At 39.2% G+C, this 24,274-nt stretch overlaps 1 protein-coding gene across 10 annotated transcripts in view; it reads left to right on the forward strand.

The window, feature by feature from the left end:
- The window catches only part of LOC137605176 (poly(rC)-binding protein 3), a 56,303-nt gene that overhangs the window by 19,715 nt on the left and 12,314 nt on the right, over window positions 1-24,274 (forward strand). For 8 of the 10 annotated variants that reach the window (XM_068329642.1, XM_068329640.1, XM_068329639.1 and 5 more), the window contains 8 exons: window positions 4,152-4,202; window positions 4,371-4,434; window positions 5,644-5,749; window positions 5,983-6,088; window positions 20,393-20,548; window positions 22,489-22,512; window positions 22,632-22,664; window positions 23,105-23,221. In XM_068329642.1, the coding sequence (XP_068185743.1) occupies window positions 20,474-20,548; window positions 22,489-22,512; window positions 22,632-22,664; window positions 23,105-23,221 (249 nt within the window). In that variant the 5' untranslated portion in view covers window positions 4,152-4,202; window positions 4,371-4,434; window positions 5,644-5,749; window positions 5,983-6,088; window positions 20,393-20,473. Of the gene's footprint in view, window positions 1-4,151; window positions 4,203-4,370; window positions 4,435-5,643; window positions 5,750-5,975; window positions 6,089-20,392; window positions 20,549-22,488; window positions 22,513-22,631; window positions 22,665-23,104; window positions 23,222-24,274 lie in introns of those variants that run through there. The other 2 variants (XM_068329643.1, XM_068329649.1) reach the window with 2 other exon arrangements.

A 24,274-nucleotide genomic window follows, 5' to 3' on the forward strand; every position in this document is an offset into this window, starting at 1 on the left:
ATGGTTATCATAAATCTGCTGACTGAACTGTCACAGAAGCACGGAACAGGAGAACACATTAGATCTTGGTAGGGTTCCAGATAAAAAGATGGATGCATGATTTCTTTGCCTCTTTCTTTTATTTGGCGCTGCAGTGATCACGAGTGGTGCATGAGTCAGGCTGAGTGAATATGTGATGGAGTGTTTAGATTTAATAGAGGTTTGTATGGTGGACTCCCAAAGAACATGAACACACATCTTCACTCATCAGGTAATTTGCGACATTGGCCACTGGTTGGTTATAGAAATACATGCTGTGTCGACAAATACAATCACAGAATGCTTTATAAAGACAAAAACAGTGTGATAAATTTAGGCACTATACCACTGTACTTACTGTAAATAGGACTGGAGAGACAACATCACTTTAAAATAGACTTACAGACTGGTTGAAACTGCACAGTCCAGCAGGTAGCATTGTTACGATGAATTGAAAGTCACTTGAACTTCACTTTTTAAGCATTACTCTTTAATGGTCTGTGAAAATCTTCCTCTGAACTTTAACCTTCATAAATAATGATTTAGAACACAACAAAACTGTGGTCAGACCACAGCAGTTTTGGATAATGTATTCCTGATTCATTCTTCACATTATTGGAGAAGTCTTGTCTGCATCCTCTGTCGGTACTGATTTTCAGGCCAGACGGCGTGTGCTTTTCTTTAACTTCCCAAACCATTCATATATTCCTTACACCCTAATTATTGTAAGGGTTTTTTTGATTTAATAATCCCACATTGAAAATCATGGTGATTGTATCTGTACTCTCGTAGCGACGGGCAGTGCGGGAGAAACCCCAGGAAGAGGAAGGAGACAAAACTCCCAGCCTTTGAAGCTAACTTTAGTTAGCATGCAGCACATCCTTTAACAGGAGCTGAATCCCACATCAAGGAATTGTCAAGCCCTGTTCAGTGTGTCCCCTGACTGCCTGCCTGTCTGTCTGCAACAATAATAGTGTGTGCTGCCCCGTCATTTTCAAATCATCTGTAACAATCCATATCTGAATGAAAGAAAACTCTCCTCAGTGGAACAATGAAGCATCATTTCCGGGAGAGCAGTGCTTAGTAACCTACACGACAAGACACAGTGAAGACCCAGAAACCCCACTTAATACAACTTCCCCATTGTGTAGCAGCTGTAGAGGTTCCATGTGTGGTTCTCTCACGGTGTCAGTGTTCAGCAACTTTGACGAAAAACACCTCTGAAGCGCAAATCCCTAAAACGCAGCAGTCAAGAAAAGCCGAGGCGCACGCCGCTATAAACACAGCATGACTAATCCCTCCTCACCAATGACAAGGCCTCGTCATCTTACACACAATGAGAGGCCTCCCTCCAAATGACTTCAAAGCCAAGCTGCAACACAGAGGAGTGATGGGAATACAGTTCTGTCAGCGGCACACAGGGTTAACTAAGCCAGCAATGTCAGCGCTGCAACTTTTGCTAAAAGGCTTGATGGGGCCAGCTAAGCTCCTGTGATTGACCTTTGTGTGTGAAAGTGACCACGGAGTGCTACACAGCTGCTCCTGACTGTTTGTACACATAAGCAGTTCCTTTTTTCTGACTTTTTTGCCTGCGTGCGCTGCATGTTTGTGTGTCCTTGACTTTGTGTGTGTGTGTGTGTGTGTGTGTGTGTGTGTGTGTGTGTGTGTGTGTGTGTGTGTGTGTGTGTGTGTGTGTGTGTGTGTGTGTATTAGCGCTCACCGGTGCATTTGTGATTACTTTGCTGTATGAGCAAGTGTGAGAGATCTCATCTTTTGTGCTGCTGTTGGCTCCGTCTGCATCAGTTTAAACCCGATTTAGGACTTCTTGCTAGAATTAATCTACTGTAGTGAAGCAATCATGAATAAGATGTCATATCCACACATCAGAAAAGAGAAATACTGATCCATGAGTCTAATTAATGCAATTATACATTTTGGTTATTTTCCTCTACCTGATGCATCATTTGTTTGAGATAAACATGTCAGAAGCACATTGATTCTCTGACTGTTAATATTTCATGTGCTCTCCTGCACAGTTTATGTGCTGTCATGCTGGGATCGTGACGCTGGATATTAACCCACAGCTGGGGGGGGGGGGGTGTTTCTGAGAGGGTCATAACACCCCTGTGTGTGGTTACGCAAAGAAACTACTGAACTGATTTCCACGAATGATTGCAGAGCAAAGGCACACCAATCTGTGAAACAACATGGATGTGTTTTATTCTTTTGGCCTCGGCAGTGATAAGATATTCTCTCTACTAGCACGTGACGGTCGGGTGCTGACAGTGTGTGATAATTCATGGGAAATTACACACAGCCTGGTGTCCCCCCAGTAAAAGCTGTGACCCCGGCATATATAACCCATACAAGCTGCATCCTCCAGTTCACGTTAGTTTCTCTGTCTGGATGAATCTGACTGGCACAAAATCAATGACTCGAGTTTGGCTTTTAACAAAATGGCTTTTGTGATGAATCATTGCACATACAATCAATGTACGTATATAAACTAAACCCGAACTAAATTTCCAGTTTGGGATAAATAAAGTATATCTATCTATCTAAACGTTTTAATGCATATGGGAAACCTATTTGGTCTCCTGAACTGTAGTGGTGCCAGTTCTCATGGAGATCCAACATGATGTAAAAGATTTTCCTCGTCTGTAGAGCTGAACCCCCCCCCCCCCTTTCATTGGCCACTTTTTATTTTGAAATACCGTCCTAGCACAAACACAACACAGCTATAGCATTAGCATGTGCACCAGCACAGTTACGTCTTGTCAAGTTCATTTACTGTGTGCAAGGTTTTACTTCACGCGTCTATGTGTCCAATATGTGGTCCTCTGCTGCCCCCCCTCGAAACTAAGTCTTCATCACTACAGTACATGATTGTTATGTGTTCTAGGGAGGGAGGCAGAGAGAGATGCATTGACGAGTCTTTCACAAGAGAGGGTCAAGTCTCCAATCTGAGGAGGAGGTGATATTATGACGTCATTTCATGACAGGATGAAGGGAAAGTGAATGTGGGAGATAAGTATTAGTCCTTTTAGACATCATTAAACATTGATGCTGTCAGGGGACTGGAGCACAGTGGAGTCCAATCCATCGACTTTCATGCAGCACGCTAATCGAACTTCACCTCTGGGGACCTCCACACCCCCACCCAGGCTTTAAGCACAGCTGAAGCCAAGAGACGATGAGACTGTCACAGCACTTCTAAGGATGAATTTAGTGTGTGTGTGTGTGTGTGTGTGTGTGTGTGTGTGTGTGTGTGTGTGTGTGTGTGTGTGTAGTTGTGTGTGACATTTTCACTTTGCCTTCTTGATGTATGTGCATTCTAATAATGTTATTACTATCACAGTATTTTCCACACTACAAGGCCCACTGGATTATAAGGTGCATTGTCGGTTTTTGAGAAAACTAAAGGCTTGAAGGTGTGCCTTATGGTGTGGAAAATACTATAAATACCACAAAATGACCTCCAGAGACTTGCATACACAGTAGTACTTAAATATCAGTAACGGTTTCTGAGTATTTTCGATGTACATCATCTTCATTTGAGGAACTAGCAGATATTTAAAATAATCTTTTTTATAAATTCTAATCTTTTTTTTCAGTTGTGTGCTGCTTCCTATTGCACTATTATGAAAATGAATAAAAAACAGAACCGTTTTTCACATTAAGGTTCAATTACACTGAAAACTAAAGTCTGTTACCAACATCCTGCACTGACAGAATGGCTTTTTTCCTCAGTTGTTTTGCTGGTTTCCAGCAGTATGTTACCGGATTAATGCAACACAACTGTTTATCATACCATGTGTATATTATACTGTTGTCATTTATATTAATATTATAAAGTTGAATGAAATAAAACACTTTTACTGTTGATAGAAATAAATCTTGCCATAGATGTACATCACCAGCAGAGGGCAGTCATCCCCTTCTAAAGGAGGAACTAAAACTGCATACTCTGTGTGTTTGTGTGTGGGTGTGGCTGGGGCCACTGAACCCACGTGTTTGTCCCCTTTGCTCAGTGGATTAAGAACAGATGATGATGATGATGATGATGATGATGACATTGATGAAGTTTTTGCTGTACAAATCTGAGCTGAATTCAGAACTCATCTCATTCTCAGGAAGTGTTCACCTCCCCTGGAGCACCAACTGTCAACCTTTAATCGCACAATGTAAGAAACATTAAACATTCATGGTTAATCACCCGGTAATTTTGTCTGTATTCACAATTAAACCTTTCATGCCTTGTCTCGTAACACACTAATTCATTTAGGAGTGTGTGGCGTGCTACACATTATCCAGGTCAGCCTTTCTAATGAGCACTTTCCTTTCTTCAACAGATCTGCTCAATCTTCTCCCGCTATCCGTTCAATCGTCACAAGTTCCTCCTCCAGGCTCAGCAAAGTAAGTGGTTTTATTAAGAGCAATTCAACCCAGCGCATGCAGTATAAAGTAAAAAGTGCAATATTTACAATTCAAAATACAGACAACCCATAATCATAGTTCTTCCTCCATTTGTCCATAAATTCCTGTTGTTCCCCTCAGAAGTGCGTAAAACCTTTTAATGCTAATATGTTTAAATGTTATCTAAGCGTTTAAATTAACAAGCACATTCATCTATTATACAGAAGCTAAGTAAGTCTCAGATGCCTATTTCCAAAGAGTAATTAGAATTTACTGTGACTCACAATCCGTGGAATGTGTCATGAATCATCCAGCCGTTCAAAGCAGTAATGTTGTAAAAGCTCATTGATTGTCATCAGGGGAGCAGACGTTTGTCTTAACAGTGAAGGAGGAGGAGTGTGTGGGTTTGTTTTAGAATAGCACAAATAGAAACACAGCATCACCTCTTCAGTTGAAGTTGAAATAAAAGTTTTATACATTTTCTGTGACCACCAGCGGGCTTTTTCCTCAAATAATGGCCACGCCGCTGCGCATCACAGTGGTAGTCACTCTGGAATGGTCTCACCAACACAAACTCAAATACATTCATGAACAAACTATGAGAGAAACACACTTTTGTATGATAGAAGATTGCTATCCTGCATGTCAGCTTATGAGGAATGGTAGCAAATACAAAAATACAAATATTTATATACATCTATATCTCCCCATCTATATATTTAAATAAGCTCACTTGAGAAGGTAGAAGGATGCTGAGTGTTGAACTACCAGGCAGGAGGCCTAGAGGAAGACCAAAGAGTAGGTTTATGGATGTAATGAGGGAAGACATGAAGGTAGTTGGTGTGAGAGGAGAGGATGAGAAGACAGGGTTAGATGGAGGACACTGATTGGCTGTGGAGACCCTGAAGGGAAGGCTTAAACGAGAAGAAGAAGATATTTATATATTTGTTCAGTCTGCTTCAGTTTGGGTCCTTTCAGGCATCCTAGGCCTTAGTCACAACTTCATACTCAAGTCTCAGCAGTGGAACGGCTTTTAAATCCTTAATTGTTTGAATATGTGTGTATTTTTTCACTCCAAATGCAAAAGAAACAAACGTATTCATCATATGAGTGTTTTAAATATGGTATAAATGTTGTATTGGTTTTAAAACCAGTTAGTAAAAGGATTTGCTGCCATGTGTTCATGTCCTAATCCTGTGATCTCTTCAGGTGTTTCAGCCACAACGCCGGTCTCCCCGTTCTGTTGGATGGCGGCCAGCCACAGGTCACATGACCTGGAAGAAAAAACCTAGGAGACTTTTGGGATCCCTCTTCGGTTAGACACAACTTAAAAGTTAATGCTTCAAAGCCTTTAACGTGTAAAGTTATCAGTTCATGCTTAACATGCCTTTTTTTCAATCATGTGTATGACTACTTAATACTTTCATTTAGTTTTAGAGTACAGTAAACATTTTACGTAAACATTTTGAGGCTCAGACGAACAGATTTGGAAGACAAACAAAGGAAGTTCTTTATTTTCTGTTTTTATGGTTTTCAATATGGGCTGAGGGCGAACCTGAAGGGAAGTCTGAAGGCTGATGAACTGATCCGTGTCTCTGAGGAATCACATTGCTCTAGTGTTCTATATGACCGGAGAACACCCAGCACGAACCTGGTGAGTACCATCACTCACTTGGTCTGTTAATGGTGAAGTAATGGGATACACTCCTACCATTACAGAGACGCTTGCACAATCATACGTTTTTGATTTTAATTATAAGACAGCAATGGTTGGTGGAATTGATCGCTGGCATTGAAGAGAGACAGGTCAGTTTGGATTTGTCTTTCCATTTGGGTTGTAAATGTGTACAGAGGGGGGAGATTGTGTGAGGGGACGACTTAACATCCACGATGGCAGGTGAACAAATGGCAGAATTATTGACAACAGAAAAGAACATTGACTGAAATGTGATGAGCAGAGTCGGGCCACCTGTCACCTGCAGGTATCAATAGTAAAAATCCTTATTCTCTCCTATGGCCGTGTTAGTTGAATCCCTCCAGACAATTATATTAACTTAAAATTCTACACCATAAGAAAATATCAATTGACAAACAAGTGGTTAGTAGATTGGAACCATTTCATAAATGATTACACCAGGAAAGAAATTAAAGCTAATATCCCATTGTAATTAGCCAAAAAATAAATGATAGATTTTTGCTGGTAAAGATGGATTTTGGATTTGGGACATAAAACTTAAAAAATAAAGTAAAGCAGTGGTATCTACACATCACTTCCCTTATCAGGAGTTCACAGGTGAAAAAAAAATCAACTCAGATCTTTTTGGGTTTTCTATTGAAAACTGATTTTTATCTAAAGGGATTTGATGACGCTCAAAGCATATCTGGCAAATTAAACTACTTCTAATTTCACCAGCCTTTACACATAAATTAACAACTGATAGTTGTGTCTTTGAATAAAAAAGATTTTTCTACTAATTTAGTTTTTGGATTTTCCGTGGAAAGAGGATTTTAAGGTGATTATGAAGGCTGGTCATCTTGGTATTTTATATTCAAAACACCATCCACAAGCCTCAGCAGAGGCATCGAAGAAATAGTGATGAATTTGTAGTTTAGTTTTTCTCGTGGAAGCTGAGTGGATAGTTTATCCTCAGATTAAAAAAAAGTGACACATTTTTATTCCCCAGGAGCCTTAAAGACAAAAAACAAAATGCTCTCTGGTGTCAGTCCTGCTCAGCCAATCAGAAAAGAACCTACATTTGTACGACATTTAATAAGCACCAACAAGAACCGCTTTCACTGCCTGTGGGAACAAATAGACATGATATTACATCCACGTGTGATGACACTCCTGATAGGTGCACATGATTTACAACAACATCCCGTTCCAGGATAAATGTTGTTACACGCCACAACGGAATGTGTCCTGGTAGTTATGTCTTAGCAGTCATGACATTTAGTTTTAATCCGTCTGAGGGAGCAACACATCTGTGATCAATTAAGTAGTGGACAAACTCTACACCTCCCATCTACTGACTGTCACACATGGTCTTCAGAGGAAGGCAGTGAGATAGAGACTCCTTCTGGTGTTGCATCCAGACTATAAATGCTGCCTTTGCCTGATTGATGTAGGGCTACTTCAGATGTAGTTCTAACCCTGAAAATGCACACGGTTGGTAAAGAAATCATTTGGTCACATGTCGGTTATGCTTATGTAAACTGAGTAAGGGCACAGGCTTTCCTCAAAGCATGTTCTGTACATAATACCAACTCATACACACAAGGAAATGTTTACAATAATGTTTAAAGCAAACAAACCTGTTTTCATTACATACTGTGAAGGGGGTGTATTGTAATTGTCAGCGTTTGTGTGTTCGTTCGTCTGTTAGTTCGTCCACCAAATATCTTCGCATCCGTTGCAGATAGAAAGATGACACAAAAAGCACATTACCCGGGTGGCAAAGGGGACGAAAATGAGATGATGACCCTGACCTCGAGAAAACTAGGTCAAGGTCAAATTTCAACTTTTGTACACTCAGGAACCGGATAAGATAAAGACAAGTGAGAGGGCCAGTGTGATTAAGACCATAGATCAAAGTTAGTGCTTTGATCTGCCTATGCACGAGCTTTGATCTACGTTGATCTTTATTCTGGTGTTTCTGGTATTCAGTAACATTTGAAAAGCATCCTCCAGAATGTGCTTCCGGATCAGGTGTAGAAAGTCGATCAGTGTGTAGCATTCAAACACGATAATGTTAACAATTACTGGAACAAATACATACCAACAGAAGTCTCTGCAAGTTCAGACTCCAGTGATGGATGGATGATAAAGCCATTAATAATAGATGCTGTTGTAGCACCAAGAAGCCAAAAGCATTGGTCAACAGAAAAAGCTCAGAAAGTACAGGCTAGAGGTTGTAGATGCACTTTTCTATTGTGAAAAGAGGGAAGGCAAGAGAAGGACCTTTTAAGGCGAGAGAAGTTAAATCCACCAGATACATCCAAAAGACTTGTGTGTGCTGTCTAACTATCATCATTATGTACGTTTTACTCTGAAACACAAGGCGCAGCCTGTCATTTGTGCATCATGGAGAAAAAGCGACAAAGCAGCTTCCATAGATTCCACACAAAACAAATTGACAGGGAATGAGGAGGATTTTTTATTTCTATGCACTTTTTTTCAAGCTGCTTGAAAAGTGGTATTGCATGTAATTTTGTTTGTGTTCATTTTTTATGAGGGTGCTATTCCTCGTAGCGCTGGAGCATCGAAGCAGTATATGGTCAGATATACATATACGGATACAGTAGGTGATTAATGGTGACGTTAAATGGTTGCATTAAATGCTTCATCACGTCAGTCACCCCTGGAGGCATAGATCCATGAATGTCTTTGTGGGACCAGTTTTATGGCTTTACCAGCAGCTCAGATATCTACCGTACATCATGTGTTGACATTCACTGGAACTGATGTCAGCAACTCCTTCAGAAACAATTCATTGAGTCTACAAAGGTGTTGGCTCTTGGAATGGTGAAGGAATTTGAGACACACACACACACACACAACTACTGTCAATTTGGGAGTGGCCAATGTTCCTGAAGCACATGTTCTCGGAGGTGGGAGGAAGCCGGAGAACCCAGAGAGAACCCACGCAGACACGGGGACATGCAGAACATGCAAAGTCCGCGCGGAGCGGGACGCAAAACCTGTTCTGTCTTGTTGCGCAGCGACAATGAACTGCACCACCGTGCCGTCTATTAGAAATTCCTTCCTGTGATTTTCCAACAGCCTGTATATGTGGCTGCTACTGATGCTGCCTTGCTTCAAAGTGAACATCTTTAAAGGTATATTTATATGGATGTGTCGGTCCGACTGTCAGCCTGCCTGTTTGTGTTTAAACCCTTTGATGGTGTTTGTACATGCTGTTTGTGTTTAGACCATTAAATTCTTGAAAGATTTATAGATGTAACCTTTGAAAATGAATCAAAGCTGGCATCCTGCACTTTTCTGACTCTATAGATATAGAACAGCAAGCCTCCCCTACCTCTGGCCCTCATAGTATAATACCATTCACCGCATAACTATGAGCTGTACATACCGAAGGCTTTCGAGATTTCATTTCAAAAACCTTCCGTGTTGAACTCGCCGTTGAAGCTCACATTAAATTCCGCATCTCAACACTCATTTGAATAGAAACAGACAGATTCACAACTTCATAATTCGTGGCATTGAAAATGTTTTTTTCAAACTCCATACACTGCAGTTTTGCATGCATCGTGATTTTATTCAGGCACTTTATCAGGCATTGATAATTCATGATGTAGCAACTAGATTTGGATTATGAGCTCAATTTGGATCAATATTCACTGCTGTGCGAAGTTTCATCCAAGTGTACTAGAAACAAAGAAACATGGTGATGAAGGAGTTTGCATGGAAGTAATCATGGCGTTAGCATGAACATGCACCGCGAACAGGACACATGGTACTGAAACATTATCTTCAACTGCACATCCTCATCATTCTCATGTGGTCCAGAGAGTATATAGACTGTTTGCGACCAATTACTTTGCTTTGATCAATTTGTCCACACTGTAACCTCCACTGCCCAGCGAAATGCTGCGGTCACACAACAGTAGTCGTTCCTGGAACTAATAAGGAGTAAAAGACATGAAGGGCACACGGAAGGTGTTTGTGGCTTTTGTTTAGACGGAGGGGAGGGTTACGCATTCAGCACCTTTACCCAGGCTTCACATAGGGTATAGTAACCCACGTGCACACACACACACACACACACACACACACACACACACACACAATTTACTAAAACCAGATGAACCTACTCTCTACAGCACAATGCACAAGTTCAACTCCTTTTCTTTTTATGCAGCAGCTCTGCCCTCATTATTTCGCTGTTGGTTCAGCCCTGTCCTTAAACTGGCCGAGGAGGAGCAGCAAAGCCAACAGTCAGATATTAATGAGCTTTCATAACTACTCCTGGAGACTCATTATGTAGCCCTCAAAAATATTTTGGGGGAGTTTCAAAGCCCCAAATGTTATAGAAGCAGACATCTACTCACCAATGTCTGACTGTTTTCACAGTCTGTGAAATGAGAGTTTTCTACAATGTCATGTTTCTGAAGTTGAGTTGTATATTTGAATAGTATGGACACGGTAACGAGGCTCAGGAAGGGCTGAGGGACAATATCGTCTTGATAAAGAATTGATTGATTAAATTAATGTTCATATTGTTGCTGAACAATATGAGCACACATTTCTCTCTTAATGGAATCAAAGGAATCAATCCATCAGTCCATTACTGCATATTTTACTTTTCCTACCCAAGGCTAACAATGAAGGAAATGGAAGAGAAAATGAAATCTGTAAAAGGGGAGAAAATGAGTGGCACGTGAAAATCGAAAACACATTTTTCACCAAAGTAGAGGAAATAGTTGACACAAGAACCGTTGTTGACACAGAAATGATATTTGGATTTTTCAAAAGCAACAAAGCTGAAGTAAAAATTTCTGGCAAGAAATGCAGCCAAGATGTAAATAACAAATCCATTCTGTCACCTGAAAAGGTTCCTTTCAAGAAAATATGCCAGCTTACAGAGGCCAAAAAGGAACAGGGGTGAAATAAAAGTGCACCAGCTAATGAATAAGGTAAATGCTGCCATCAGTGCTGCACAAAATGAAGAAAACCTTAAGTTTACATTTTAGATGGACTTTAGGTATGTTAAAGATAATCCTCTCAAGTTTTTAAAAAAATGCATGAGCCCTCTGGTTTCTTAAGTCTTCTAACAATATCATGACTCCTCAAACTGACAACTCTTTCAAATTAGTCATAAAAACCTTGGATAAAGATTTTATTATTTGGTTTTTCAAATTACAATTTAGATTCCTTTTCAACAAGCATATTGGTTGTAGATTTGATAACAGTGCTTGGTGGTTCCTTCACCCTTATCATGATTTCCTATCAGAGTATTTTTTAGCCTCAGGTTGGGGTTTGAATTAATTTGTTGCTATAACAAAATATATACATTGAACACGTTTATTAGTGAACTCTTCCTAACCATTGACCATACAACACCTTTTTAGCATCTTTTACCCAAACAAAGAATGATACTCTTAATACCCACCAATTGGGTCACCCTTGTCCATCCTTTTTAACATATTGAGGTAAAATTCAGTGCTTATTTTCACTCAAATTTAAAATTGTCTTAAACTTTACAAACTGTGATTCTGGATCTGCTGTATCTGATAATTAAAAGAATGATTAATTGTAATTTTTAACATTACTGCAGTAAAATTCTAGCTCTTGGGCACGCATGCTGTCCTGGCATTATGAAGTGAATTAAATGAATTAATTAAAATAGAAAAGTGTTTTCATATCAGCTGCCAGGAAATTCAGCATCCGCAAAAAGCTCCACTTTCTTTCTCCGTTCCTCTGGTTTCCTTTCATATAGAACATCACACACCGGACGAGCTGACAAGCAGGATGTGACTCGCTTGTGAATTTTATGGCTAACATTCACTTACCTGCATTTGGAGCTGCCAGCTTAGCATAAAGATGGATAATCAAGCGGTAGAGGCTGTCAGTTAGCTTTCAGTGTTTCATCTTCAAAAGCAGCAACAGCAACAAAAGAGTGTCACTTTTGAAAGGGAAAGACGTAAAGCAGCACTGACCACAGGGAAGTATTAATGAAATTTTCCTGGCAACAGTAAAAACATTATATGGCATTATGACTCACTTATGCAATAAACTAAGCTACAGAATGAAAAGCTGAAATTCAGTGTTCCCTTTCATGTCTGCTTTTATGAGCAATGATGATAATGATGCCAATATCATGTTATTCCTGTAAGTTATGCGTTTGACGGTGGTAGAAGTTACTTCGGGTGAAACTTTGGTCGATCAGGTCCCCAACCGAACCCAAAACGAGGAATAAACAGGAAAACATTTCAACCCAATGACTTCAACATTTTTGACTCATTTTCCCTTTGAGTCCACTTACAACACAATCCGTTGTAAAAAGAAAATCCTTAAAAACCCTACATAAAGAAAACCAGGAACCCATAGGGCCAATGTATTTCATCAAACGCTATTCTGTCTGTCATGTGTTGTACTGGGATGCAATTACTTTGGCTCTGGAGCTCGAGAGGGGACCCGATGCTTGTGTTTGTCTTTGTTCTAGCTATTATTATTAATTATGTGTTCAAACACCATTTGATTTCTGCAATTCATTGTTAAAAATATTAATGTGAAGGAAAACTCAGGCTCCATGCATGAAGAAAAGATTTTAACAGATTTTACAAAGTTATCTTTTTAGATAGGGATGTGGATCCATGTGGATTCAGTTTTGGGTTTTTGGGGCTTTTTATTTGTGACTGAGCTATAGAAAATAATGTATTGAAGATTGACGTGGCCTCACTGCCGTCAAGCTTTAGCCCCGGCTTCAAGAAGAATACGTAGCTATAACTTTTATTTTCAGCTAAACTAAATATTGGATCTCAGTGTAGTTATTACAACATTTTGAGCTTTTTATCCTCTCTGAAAAAATATTAGCTTTAACCTGTGTGTGTGTGTGTGTGTGTGTGTGTGTGTGTGTGTGTGTGTGTGTGTGTGTGTGTGTGTGTGTGTGTGTGTGTGTGTAATATATTCCAACAGGAAGTGTGTTGTTTGGAGGACAGGCACAGAAGGATGCTGTTGACTGGGGAGCGTTACTGCTCAATGTTGGTGCTGATGTTGACACTTTATGTCCATAAGGCCTCAAACATAAATACATTATTGATGTTATACTCCCTTTTGTTTTGTTTTTCAGCCTATTTATTCTGTACACCCTCTTAGCTCAAAGATCACACCTGGTAATTAGTGCGGAAAAACATTTGAACATACTTGTGGGAGGTTTTAGTGCGCCACCCCTGGTCTAGTTGCTATGGAAATCAGTTAACTACACTAGAATTAGTATTGATTTTGTTTGACAGTGGACACACTCGTCACAGCTGTATGCAGTAGCATTAATTATCTCAGCAATTAAAAATAACATTGAAATTATATGGAAAGTAAGGAAGCATATAGAAAAGACAACATAGAGATTGCATAAGAAAATAAAAGGTTTATCCAGTTTAACAAAAGTAGATGAAGACACAACTTTAAATTTAATTTAATTAAATTATTATTATTATACTGTTATTTTATGCTTCTACTCTGGTAAGAATAGAAAAGAATGCAAATCTAGGCTGAATTATAGGAAGGGAATAAAAGAAAGGCTGCTTTATAAGAGAAAATTATTGCAGCTTGGAAATTAAAAATATTAAAATTGTTTAATTAAAACCAAAATGCTGCAGAATGCTGACAGAATGACAACTACAGTAATCCCTCACGTATTCGCGCTTCAAGATGCCCGGCTTCCCCTCATCACAGATTTTTAGTAGATAGTCAAGGGATACCGTACGCGCATTCTATTGGCTGACAGCAAGTGCGCTGCGTTCAGAGACTCACGGAACGCACTACACTTTCGTGTATTAAAGAAACACTTAGAAGCGCTTTAAGCAGTCTATAAGAGTGTGGTGATACACATATAATACAGATATAAGGTGGTTAAAGATCAGTACAGGGTGGGTTCATAAAAGTTTAAATTACCGTAAATAATAAAATAAATTGTCGCCGCATCGCGGAACTCCGTTATTTGCGGTGGTCCTGGTCCAAGGGGCATCCAAATCTGGAGCACCCTTCATATTGTCTGACTGCGTACTAGAGGGCAACTGACCATGCTGTAAATGCAAGACGAACCAGACAGACAAACTTCAGCACTTTCCCGAACATGGGAGAATGTCCGGGTCACACACCCAAGGGCGACGACACAAATTGTGATGAGTTGCCCATGTGGATGCGTGTCCTGGCCAATCACTAGACATTATTTCATCTTGTTTTATTGATGACTGATATTGCCATTTTGATTATCTTTCTGAAGTGGAGTCAGCAATTAAGAGCCACATCAAGATAAATACTAATAATAATGACAATAATGAGAGATTAATAAATATTACAGTATTCATATGTGTGACTAGTTGTGAGTCTTGTAGAAAACATCAGATTCTAGTACCATTCTGCTGATCAACAATTGTGTATAATTAAATAAAAAACTTGAGTAATATATTTTTTATCCTACTGTAAGATTCCCTGTGCCATACGCGTTCCAACTGTCCTGTGTCCTACCGAGTAAAAACTGCTTTTCGTCTAATAAAAATGCCAACCGGTGAGACAGCTAGCTTACTGTTAGAGGTGTCTGTACAGCTGTGAATCAGGCCTACGAGGGCTAATTAGCAAACATGCCCCGCAATATGTTGGCCACTTGAGTTAATAGTAGTTGACAGAGAAACAATACGAGGGGCTTTAAGCCTGTGATTGTGATTGGTGATGGAGATCGTAGAACTGGAGAGTCTAGAGGTCTCAGCCATGACGGCTGATTGGTGATGGCAGATTTACAGCTCGCTTTGGGTCAAACAGGTCAGGCAGGATGGCTGCCTGCGGACCGTCTCCTCGCCTTGTTTATTTGCAGTTATCTTCAACTTCCCTTCGTTCTCCTAAAAGTGTATCAGATCATTGACATTGACATAAAAATCCTTCATTAATTAAATATAACAGGGTTCCTAGTTTCATTTTCAAAGTATCCTGAAGTGAGCAGAGCCTGTCAGCACCTTCACTTGCCACTCTCAACTTGCTGTCTGCCACTTTTCAATAAACAGGACACAAATCAGTTTGGGTTTTGTCTGCAATTTTGTACTCAACACAATTTATTTAGGTGTTACTAATTCCCGTGTAAAAGCCTTTCAGCAAATTAGTATTTTCATTCATGAGTAATTTAGTTTGACATCCAATCCATTAGCAGCAGTTCTTTTTCTTCATTTTCTGTCTCATATCCATTGGCTAAATTTGCCCACTATATTAAATATTTGAGCAGCCCCGTCCATGTGCAATACTTTCACTTTAACCAATTAGAAAATCATAATGCTGAATGAAAGGTAACACATTTACAGGGGTACCACCTAAAGGTGATAGAATCACAAGCAGCCGCTGTCGTTACCTACATGGTTTAAGGTGTGAGACATTTTCCACTTTACCAACATCACGACTATGAAGTTTGAGACACGGGGCTGCATTATAATTCTGCTGTATGACAGGCAAAGTGGTGAACCACCAGCCTAAAGCTACAGAGGCCATTTATATCCCCTTTTGCAATGATGTCAGCAATAGATGTAATTTAGGGAAGTTAATTAGTTTTGTCTATCCTTTTACGTAATTTGCATACTTGACAATGTAACTATGTAATTATGTTGTATGGGATTTAATAAATTTTCTAATGCCTCATGTCATCACACATATTTTGTAGTGCTGGTGACTCATCCAGTGTCAGCTTGGATTGACTCCAGACTCTCCGTGACTCAATGGATGGAAATTCCTGTGTTGTAGTAGCTGGGCTCAGAGGCTTAAGGGATGATGTTTGTTTGAGTTGGATTGGCAGAATGTAGTTGAAGCCCCATCTGCATACGATGTGGACATCATGAAGACCTGTTGGGCTTCTACCTGCATCAAAAGCAGAGCTCTGAACCATTGTGAAAAAAAAAACAACTTCTGTGAACAATGTGTGTAAAATAGAATAATAAGCACAAATTCCCTACACTACAAATGGGTTTTTGTTCATCAAACCAGGTATCGCTGATGTGATGATCAAATGTGTTTGGATCAACACAATGCAGTTGATATTATTATTATCAGTAAGGGAAATTGCTACCGGAAACCAAACTCAACTAATTTATTTCATTTTCTGAAGTGAGCAAATCTGTGAGTGGGCACAAACCACATGCTGGCCTGTTAGCACCTTCACCTGCCTCTACCAACCTGATGTCTGCCACTTTTTATCAAGTAGGACACATACAGGTATATTTGGCTTTTAGTTGCAATTCTTTTGTACTCTACACATCGCCTTTCTTCACTATTGGGTGTTGCTAGAAAAAAAAAACATCACCTGGGGGCTCAAAAACACTCACAGCAAACTGGCATTCATGTTCATAAATAATGTATCATGACATTACATCTATCACTTTGCCATCATTCAACTAATTGAGCAGCAGATATTTTGTCTTCATCTCCTGCCACATGTCCTTACAGCTCATTCTCTAAATGCATTAAATAAATGAAAGCGCTTGTCTATTAAGGAGTGTTTTCACTTTTACTGATTAAATCTCCACCAAAAGCCGTTCAAATTTGTTCGAAATTCACGGAGGAATCAGAAAAGACAAAAACCTCTCAAACACAAATGATGTGTAAACCACAGCACACCAAGGGATCATGCAAATACACAAATATTCATGCGATTACTATTCTGTGAACAAAGTCTAACAACATGTGTGGTGTAAAGTGGAGGTAAAAGCAGAGTCATGTGGCTAAGCTTTTCAATATGCCTTGGGACAAAGCTTCATAGGTTCTTGTATGTTTCCTGTCATAATAATCATTGTCTGTCTGATGGTAGAAGGTCAAAGAATTAAGAGAGGATCCAATTGATCAATGTCCGGTAATATCTTTGGGCTGACATGGACTCTGGAAAAGTTTAGGAACAGAATGTAGAGAGGACCCCATAATCCTGGGTCCTCCCATAACTACCATCAATTTTGGATTACCTGGAGGTGATGCAGTATGTTCTCTACTGCATCACTATGAAATGTCAGTGAACGTCAGTGGGAAGGGGTTTTAGCATCTAATGACAATGTTACAGAGTGTGGAAAGTGTCATTAACCTCAGTTTAACCACTTATTTCACTCAATAGCTTTAACACATGAACAATTTTAAATAGTTGTCAAGAAATGAAATTTAGTTTGGTATAATTTATATTAATAATGGACCAGACAGTCAATCACGATTGCAGATTTAATTTAGTATGCCTACTTCAGAGACAGGTCTCAATTAGTTGATGAAACCTGAAGAAAAATGTGTTTTGGCGTTATGCAGGTCATCAATCAAAATTTCAGAAAAGAACACCACCCACTTAAAATACTTAGTGAGACAGAAGCTATTGAATGTGCACTAGCTTTGACCATAGATCAAAGCTAGTGCACAGGTTGATCAAAGCACTTTCTTTAATCTATGGTCTTACACAGGCCTTCTCCCTCGTCTTTCTATCCTATCCGATTCCTGAGTGTACAGCAGTTGAAATTTGACCTTGACTAGTTTTCTCAAGGTCATCATCTCATTTTCGTCCCCTGTGCTGCCTGAGTCATGTGCTTTTTGTTTCATCCTTCTATCTGCAACGGTTGCGAAGATATTTGCAGGACTGACGGACGGACACACAAACACTGACAATTACGTCCCAGCTCTGAAGCAGGATGTAATAATTGACATTATCGTTAATTTTAGTGTTCTGAGATAAACTTTAGGTGTTCTCTAAGAGTAGTTTTGGTTTCTGTGTTTGATCAACAATGACCATGTGATTATTAATACTGCACCAAACTTCTTGGTGTCTGACCTCCCCTCTCTTCAACAATTAGTCATTTTCACAGCTGAGTCCCACCACTGTGGTGTCATCCAATAATTTAATGGGTGTTGCTAAGTAACCAACTGTGTTGTGAATGTTGAGCACAGCATCATACAGAGGTTTCTAGTAGGGGTGAAAGTGACCTGACCTTTCTTGTGAACGATCATGTTTTTCTTTCTTTTTAAGACCCCCTAAAATTGATAGAAAGGTCATGAATGGAGAGATGTCAGGATTCTATTTTACAGCTACGCGCATTTCCAAGGTGACTTTAGTATTATGAACTATAGAGGTGGAATTGCACAATTTTCTTCCCTGGGAACCATTAGTTTAAATCAACATTTACATTCTAAATCGAAATGGTTCAGAATAGAGTTCACACCTCCGGCAAAGTTGAACCATGAGTCACCTCTATTTTAATTATCAAAAACTTTCACAGAAATTGGTTTAAAATTTTTAAGTCATCAGGAAAATGTAGAAAAAATGCCATATCACATAATGCCAAAGAAAAAGTAACTTGATGTGCCTGCTTACCTTCTTTCCTTCCACCAAAGTTTGTATAATTCTGTCCATCATCTTTTGTGCAGTGCTGCTGACAATCATGCTAGAGGTCAACCAATGGCGTATTTGAAAGAAGGATGAAACATTTGTAATGAGAAAAAACTGATAGCCGATCACAACTGGCGAAAATGACTTTTCCTTTATGAGACACTGACATTAAATAACAAAAGAAATGCCAATTATTAAACCTTAGATTCAAAGTGAAAACTAGTAAATGTATTTGAGAGATTAATATTCAATCAATTAACTAATAGGAACTAAAACTTTACTTCCCACGGATCAAACGTTATGATGATTAAACGTTGTGATGATTCCTTTGGATTGAAATTCTCCTAAGTTCCTTTTTAGCAGTGTTTCATTTCCTCTTTTAGTTCTGATGCCTTTAGTTTGTTTCTCTCCAGACTCGTCTATTTTTTACGTATTTATATATATTTTTATTTTCAAGTCCAAGCCCATGCTAAGTTACCCTGTCCGACAGAATCTGGGATAGATATTAACTCAAAAGCCAAGAAATGTAATTGTAGTATTTACTACAAAATGTAACACATAGCATAGAAGCTCAAAGCAGTTGCGCTTATGAATGTAATCCGGGTCTGTGTGTGCGTCCACTATACAGAAAATGAAAAAAGGTGAGGTAAAAGATAATTACAATGACATTTTTATCTTACCGCATGAATGAACAGCAATTCCATCAAGTGTTATCCTCTGACCACCAACACATAATTATACTTCCTTTTAGCGGGCTGAGGTGGCATTGGATTGTTTAAAAGTATCCCCTACTCCTATCCAAAGAAATAATAATCATATGAAGTCTGTGTTATCATGAGGAGATCATGCTCTGTTTTGTCACTATTTTTATGAGCATTAGAACCACTTATAGATATTTTAATGCTGTGACTGCATGTGTCATGGAAAATTGTTTTATCAGAATATGCAGTCAAATGTCACAGCAGTCCATTGTAGTCTAGAAATTAAAATAAACCAGAGAATTAACAAAGGACCTTTTTTATTCTGAAAATGAATAAAAAAGACTGGGGAGACAAAGCGTTTGTGGGGGAATAGAAATGAACATATGGATCAGCAATTGTGTTTGAGATGACAGACTTCTAAATATCAGTTCTACCTTGGCTTAATTAATAAACTGTACATACTGAAGCCGTAACAAAAACAGAATAACGATCTTAAAACTTATTCTGCACAAAGACCAATTTTAGCTTTTAGTCCCAGCTGTCTGTGCACAAAGTAAGGAGGAGGAGAAGAAAAAAAATCTCGACTAACTGTAATTAGGGCACTGGAGGGAAACCTAAATGTCTGACTCACAGAAAAAAGAGCCTGTGGATTAAAAATGTCACAACTGTGGATTCTGCAGGGATTCCAGATGCTGCCGAGTGAACATTATACATGTGGAAATTGATTTCTAGGATAGCAATCAGTGCATCGATGATCCGCATTCTGTTCTATCTAGAACACATCCCTTTGTGTCAAATATACATTTTTTATTCTGGGGAGATTTGTCCCTAGTATTTTGCTGTATACACAGTGTGAAAGGTTGGCTCACATTCTCCCTGTTGTAATGTGAGCTTAATGGGAATGGGAGCTTAGATGTTTTCTAATAGTCCGAACAAGTAAAAGACAGAATGGGGCAAATAATTCTCATGTATGAGATGTCTGCAGACCAGAGATGGGGTTTTCGTTCGATACGCACAAAAATATTTGCGACTAACAAGGACTGTGTTTGTTGCTAAAACTCATTGTTGAATTTACAGAACACACTTTACTGCATTATCAGCTGCTGTACTGACCTCTTGTTTCACAGACTGAATAGAACCTTGTTTAAATATGTTGACATGCACCATCATTATGTGTTCTGTCTGTAGGTGACTGGTTGGAATACCTCCCCACTCCCTTCTGAGGACATCCCATTCCAGGACGGTGCTGTGGCCTCCTGTCCCACTGGCATGGAGCCCCCCAAAGCTCAGTCGGAGGGTGGCCTCAATGTCACCCTCACCATCCGCCTCCTCATGCATGGGAAAGTAAGCAGGCACAGACGGACTGGATTTTAACCATGGGGGAATTGTTTGTCTTTGAAGGTGTCTCGAAGTTCTAAATGACCTTTAGAGATTGGACACATTGACAGTACCTATATCTGACACCATGAATAATTATTTGCATTTGCAGTACAGCAGCCAATGACGTGTTTTTAAATGTTCTTTTTCAACTTGTGAAGAGTTGCATAATCTATGACTCTGAAGAGACAGGGGTTAAAATATATTACGTGTATGACTCCAGTCACCAGAGACTGACCATTCATTAACATCTGATATTAAAATGTATCCAGATATTTAATCACGATGATGATATGTCCCCACTTTATAAATTCAGCAAATATAAAACCTTAACTTATTCTTTCCTTTAAGAATATTGTGACTGCTTTGCTGTGCCGTAGTATTGGCATGTAGTACATTTTTCATTTCACCCAATTACGTTTTTCATGCAGTTGTGTTGAACAACATGTATTTTCACACATCCCTCACTCTGAGAAGATGTATAATCAGGAATTTGAAACATGTCTTCTGGTCCTTTCAGCCTCCAGCTTACTATTTCCTGTGCAACAGCATATTAAATGTTAAAATTGCAAAAGCAAATATCTGAATTGCATTTACAACCTTATAATTCCAGGCTCTTCCAGTCGCAATGCCCCCCCCCCTCTCCTCTCCGTTTTACTCCTAAAGCGATGGTCACTGGTGCATGTGCTTTGTTCTCTTTGGTCAACCTGAGGTTTGCTCCCTTGTCTGTGCTGAAGTATGGTGCTGCCACACCTGTCCCCCGAGCTGCTGATGGGGCCAACGCCACAAAGACTAGAGTCAAAGTCCCTCCTTGTTTTGTATGCCAGGCAGTCTGCAGCTCCAAAAATCACACACCACATGGCTGCTCATGCAGGCCCTGCAGACTCGAGCGATTCTTGTTTAAGTAACCCCCTACATGACAGGCCCAGTCTGGCCCCAGTATCTGCCACAAGATGTATGATCGCAGCAGGAGACTTTGTCAGCAGGTCTGGCTCCACTTCCCACATGGAACCAGATGGGGTTAAGGGTCTTTCCCATCAGACAATTACGGTGTTAGGCAGTTTGAGGTGCTGGAGAGGGTTGTTAGCGTGGTCTGTTAGGTGATGATGCACTACCTTCTCAGACCATCTATTTAGGATGCTGACCCTCAGACCGATGTCAGTCCTCATAACCAGTTTGGTTGCTGAAACCTACAAAATAGAGAAGAAAATAATAACAATATTAAAATGAGTCAACACTTTAGTTTTCATGTGCTTTTGTGGGACATGAACTTCTCCAAGTGTTCAAGGAATCCCTTCAGGAGTAGAAATGTGTTTGAATTGACTGACGTCAGCTTCATGCAGGTTTGATTGATAGATTTGGGTAATCTATCATTGTTTAAGGTTAATATATTAAAGTCGCTGAACGCAAGAAAAAAAGACATGTCATTTGTGAGTGATGGACTGGCCACTTGTCAAGATAAATAAATCCCGGCTGATTTAAATGGGTAAAATGGATCGAGAGGGTTTATCACAAAGAAAGCGGGAGACAGGGTGTTGTGTGTTGTGGATTTGTGTAGCCTTAATGTGTAGCCTTAGTAAGTAGTTGAGGTCAACAACAAACTGTTCAGCTCCTGACCTGCTGTGTTCTCATCAGCATGTAATCTTGGCAGTCAGAGAGGAGAGTTCAGGAAGCGATGTCACACAAAGACAGCACTTATACTCCCCATTATCTCAACCTGAACTCATGGAAGGTTTCGTGTATAAGGGCGTTGAGGCTCCCAACCCCAACGCTGGACTCCATGCAGCTGCATGTTGTCCAGGAAAAACGACAACCTGTTCTGTTTAAGAACATTCATGCAGACGATTCTTTAATTTTATTTTATTGTGAATAATTTGTTTTTCCCACTTTTGTGTTTTTGACCATAGGAGGTTGGGAGTATAATTGGAAAGGTATGTTATTTTGATCATGAAACACATTTTCATATTTTTCAAACAATCACCACGTTACATTCCGAATCAGTTATAGAATTATTATTGTTGCTCCACTTTTTTTTTTTTTTTTTTTACAGAAAGGGGAAACAGTCAAAAAGATGCGAGAAGAGGTGAGTCTCAAAAAAGCACAATGTATATAATAATGTCAAATACAGTATGTTTTTTCAGTTCATGGGTGTCGAGTCTATCCTCAGAAAGTAGTTATCGTTCCTTCAACAGTTTCACTGGTCACATATACAAATAGTACAGTTGCTCATTTTTTATGAGGAAAAAGGAATTTGTGCTGAAGAAATTTAACAAGTGGTATTTTCAAATAATCAAAAACGTAATAATAATAGTAATTGTTATTATTATTATTATTGTTGTTATTATTATTGTTATTATTATTGTTATTATTATTATTGTTATTATTATTATTGTTATTATTATTATTATTATTATTATTATTATTATTATAGTTGTTGTTATGCTGTTATTATTGATGTATATACATACCAGTATGTATATACTGTAACTCTATCACTAATATTCACATGTGTCACTTTTTCAGAGCGGAGCAAGAATCAATATTTCTGAGGGCAACTGTCCAGAGAGGATAGTCACCATCACTGGACCAACAGACACTATCTTTAAGGCCTTTGCTATGATTGCCTATAAATTTGAGGAGGTATGATACGATTGCCTGATGGGCAGTTGCAGAGTGTCTGTATGAAGCCAAATGCAAACTGCAAAACTCCTGTTCTCCAGGGTTTTGTTTTAGATTATCGTTCATCTTGTTTTATTTCTGAAAATCTCTCTAAATGTTCAGTTGTTGTACCTCAATTTGAGACAACACACACAAACCTCACCCACATCATTATGGGCGACAACTCGCAGTTGGAAACACAATACATCATCCCTTATTTTAAATCAGGTTTATTGTCAAAATATATTGTTTGTAAACTGCGATAACCTTTTAAACCGAGAACAGGTCAAATAGCTCAGTGATGGTTTTTCCAAACTCAACACAAAATGTTGCTTTTAATGCCTGCTGTACTCTAAGATACTCACAAGAGAACCTGTCTCCAGTAGCTCAGAACCTTTTTAAGTTGCAGAAGTTTTGGGATGCTTTGCAACAATGAAAACAAACTAATTTGGGGGGATTATGGGTCAGGTTTGTCAGACAATACTTTCATTGACCCGCCGGATAAATACAACAACAAAAAATGATACGTCCAGCATAAGAACAGTTTTTTTTCTGGATATAATCAAACATGAATCCAATGTGAATTAGCAGTGGCCTCATAACATCACGTCACCTTTTCTATTTTGTTTGTTTTGCTCAGTTGGGAGTTTCAGTTTAGCTGTAATGTATTCTGTGTTAACGGCCTCAGCAGAAAGTGTCCATGTGACCGACACAAGCATCTTGCTTCAAGAGTGACTCATAAACAGATACTTTGGTGTCATTGGGCATTCGTGATGAACCTGAATTCCATAGAAAATCCCTGATGGGTTTGAAGAAGGTGATTGCTGCATGTTGACACTGGAATAGTAGAAGGCTGAAGGCCTTTGCTGTTGAGGAACGGGAGGAAATTCCTCAGGAATGATGCCAGAAGTTGGTGTCTGGATATGCATCATGTTTGCTGCAGCTAAAAGGTCTCTAGAAAGAGTGAGAGACACTTTTCATGAAGGGTTGAATAATTTAGAGACTGCAGTAGTAAAAGTAGACTATTGCCTTATA

Source organism: Antennarius striatus, chromosome 12 (genome assembly GCF_040054535.1).
Source record: "Antennarius striatus isolate MH-2024 chromosome 12, ASM4005453v1, whole genome shotgun sequence".
Classification (NCBI taxonomy): domain Eukaryota; kingdom Metazoa; phylum Chordata; class Actinopteri; order Lophiiformes; family Antennariidae; genus Antennarius; species Antennarius striatus.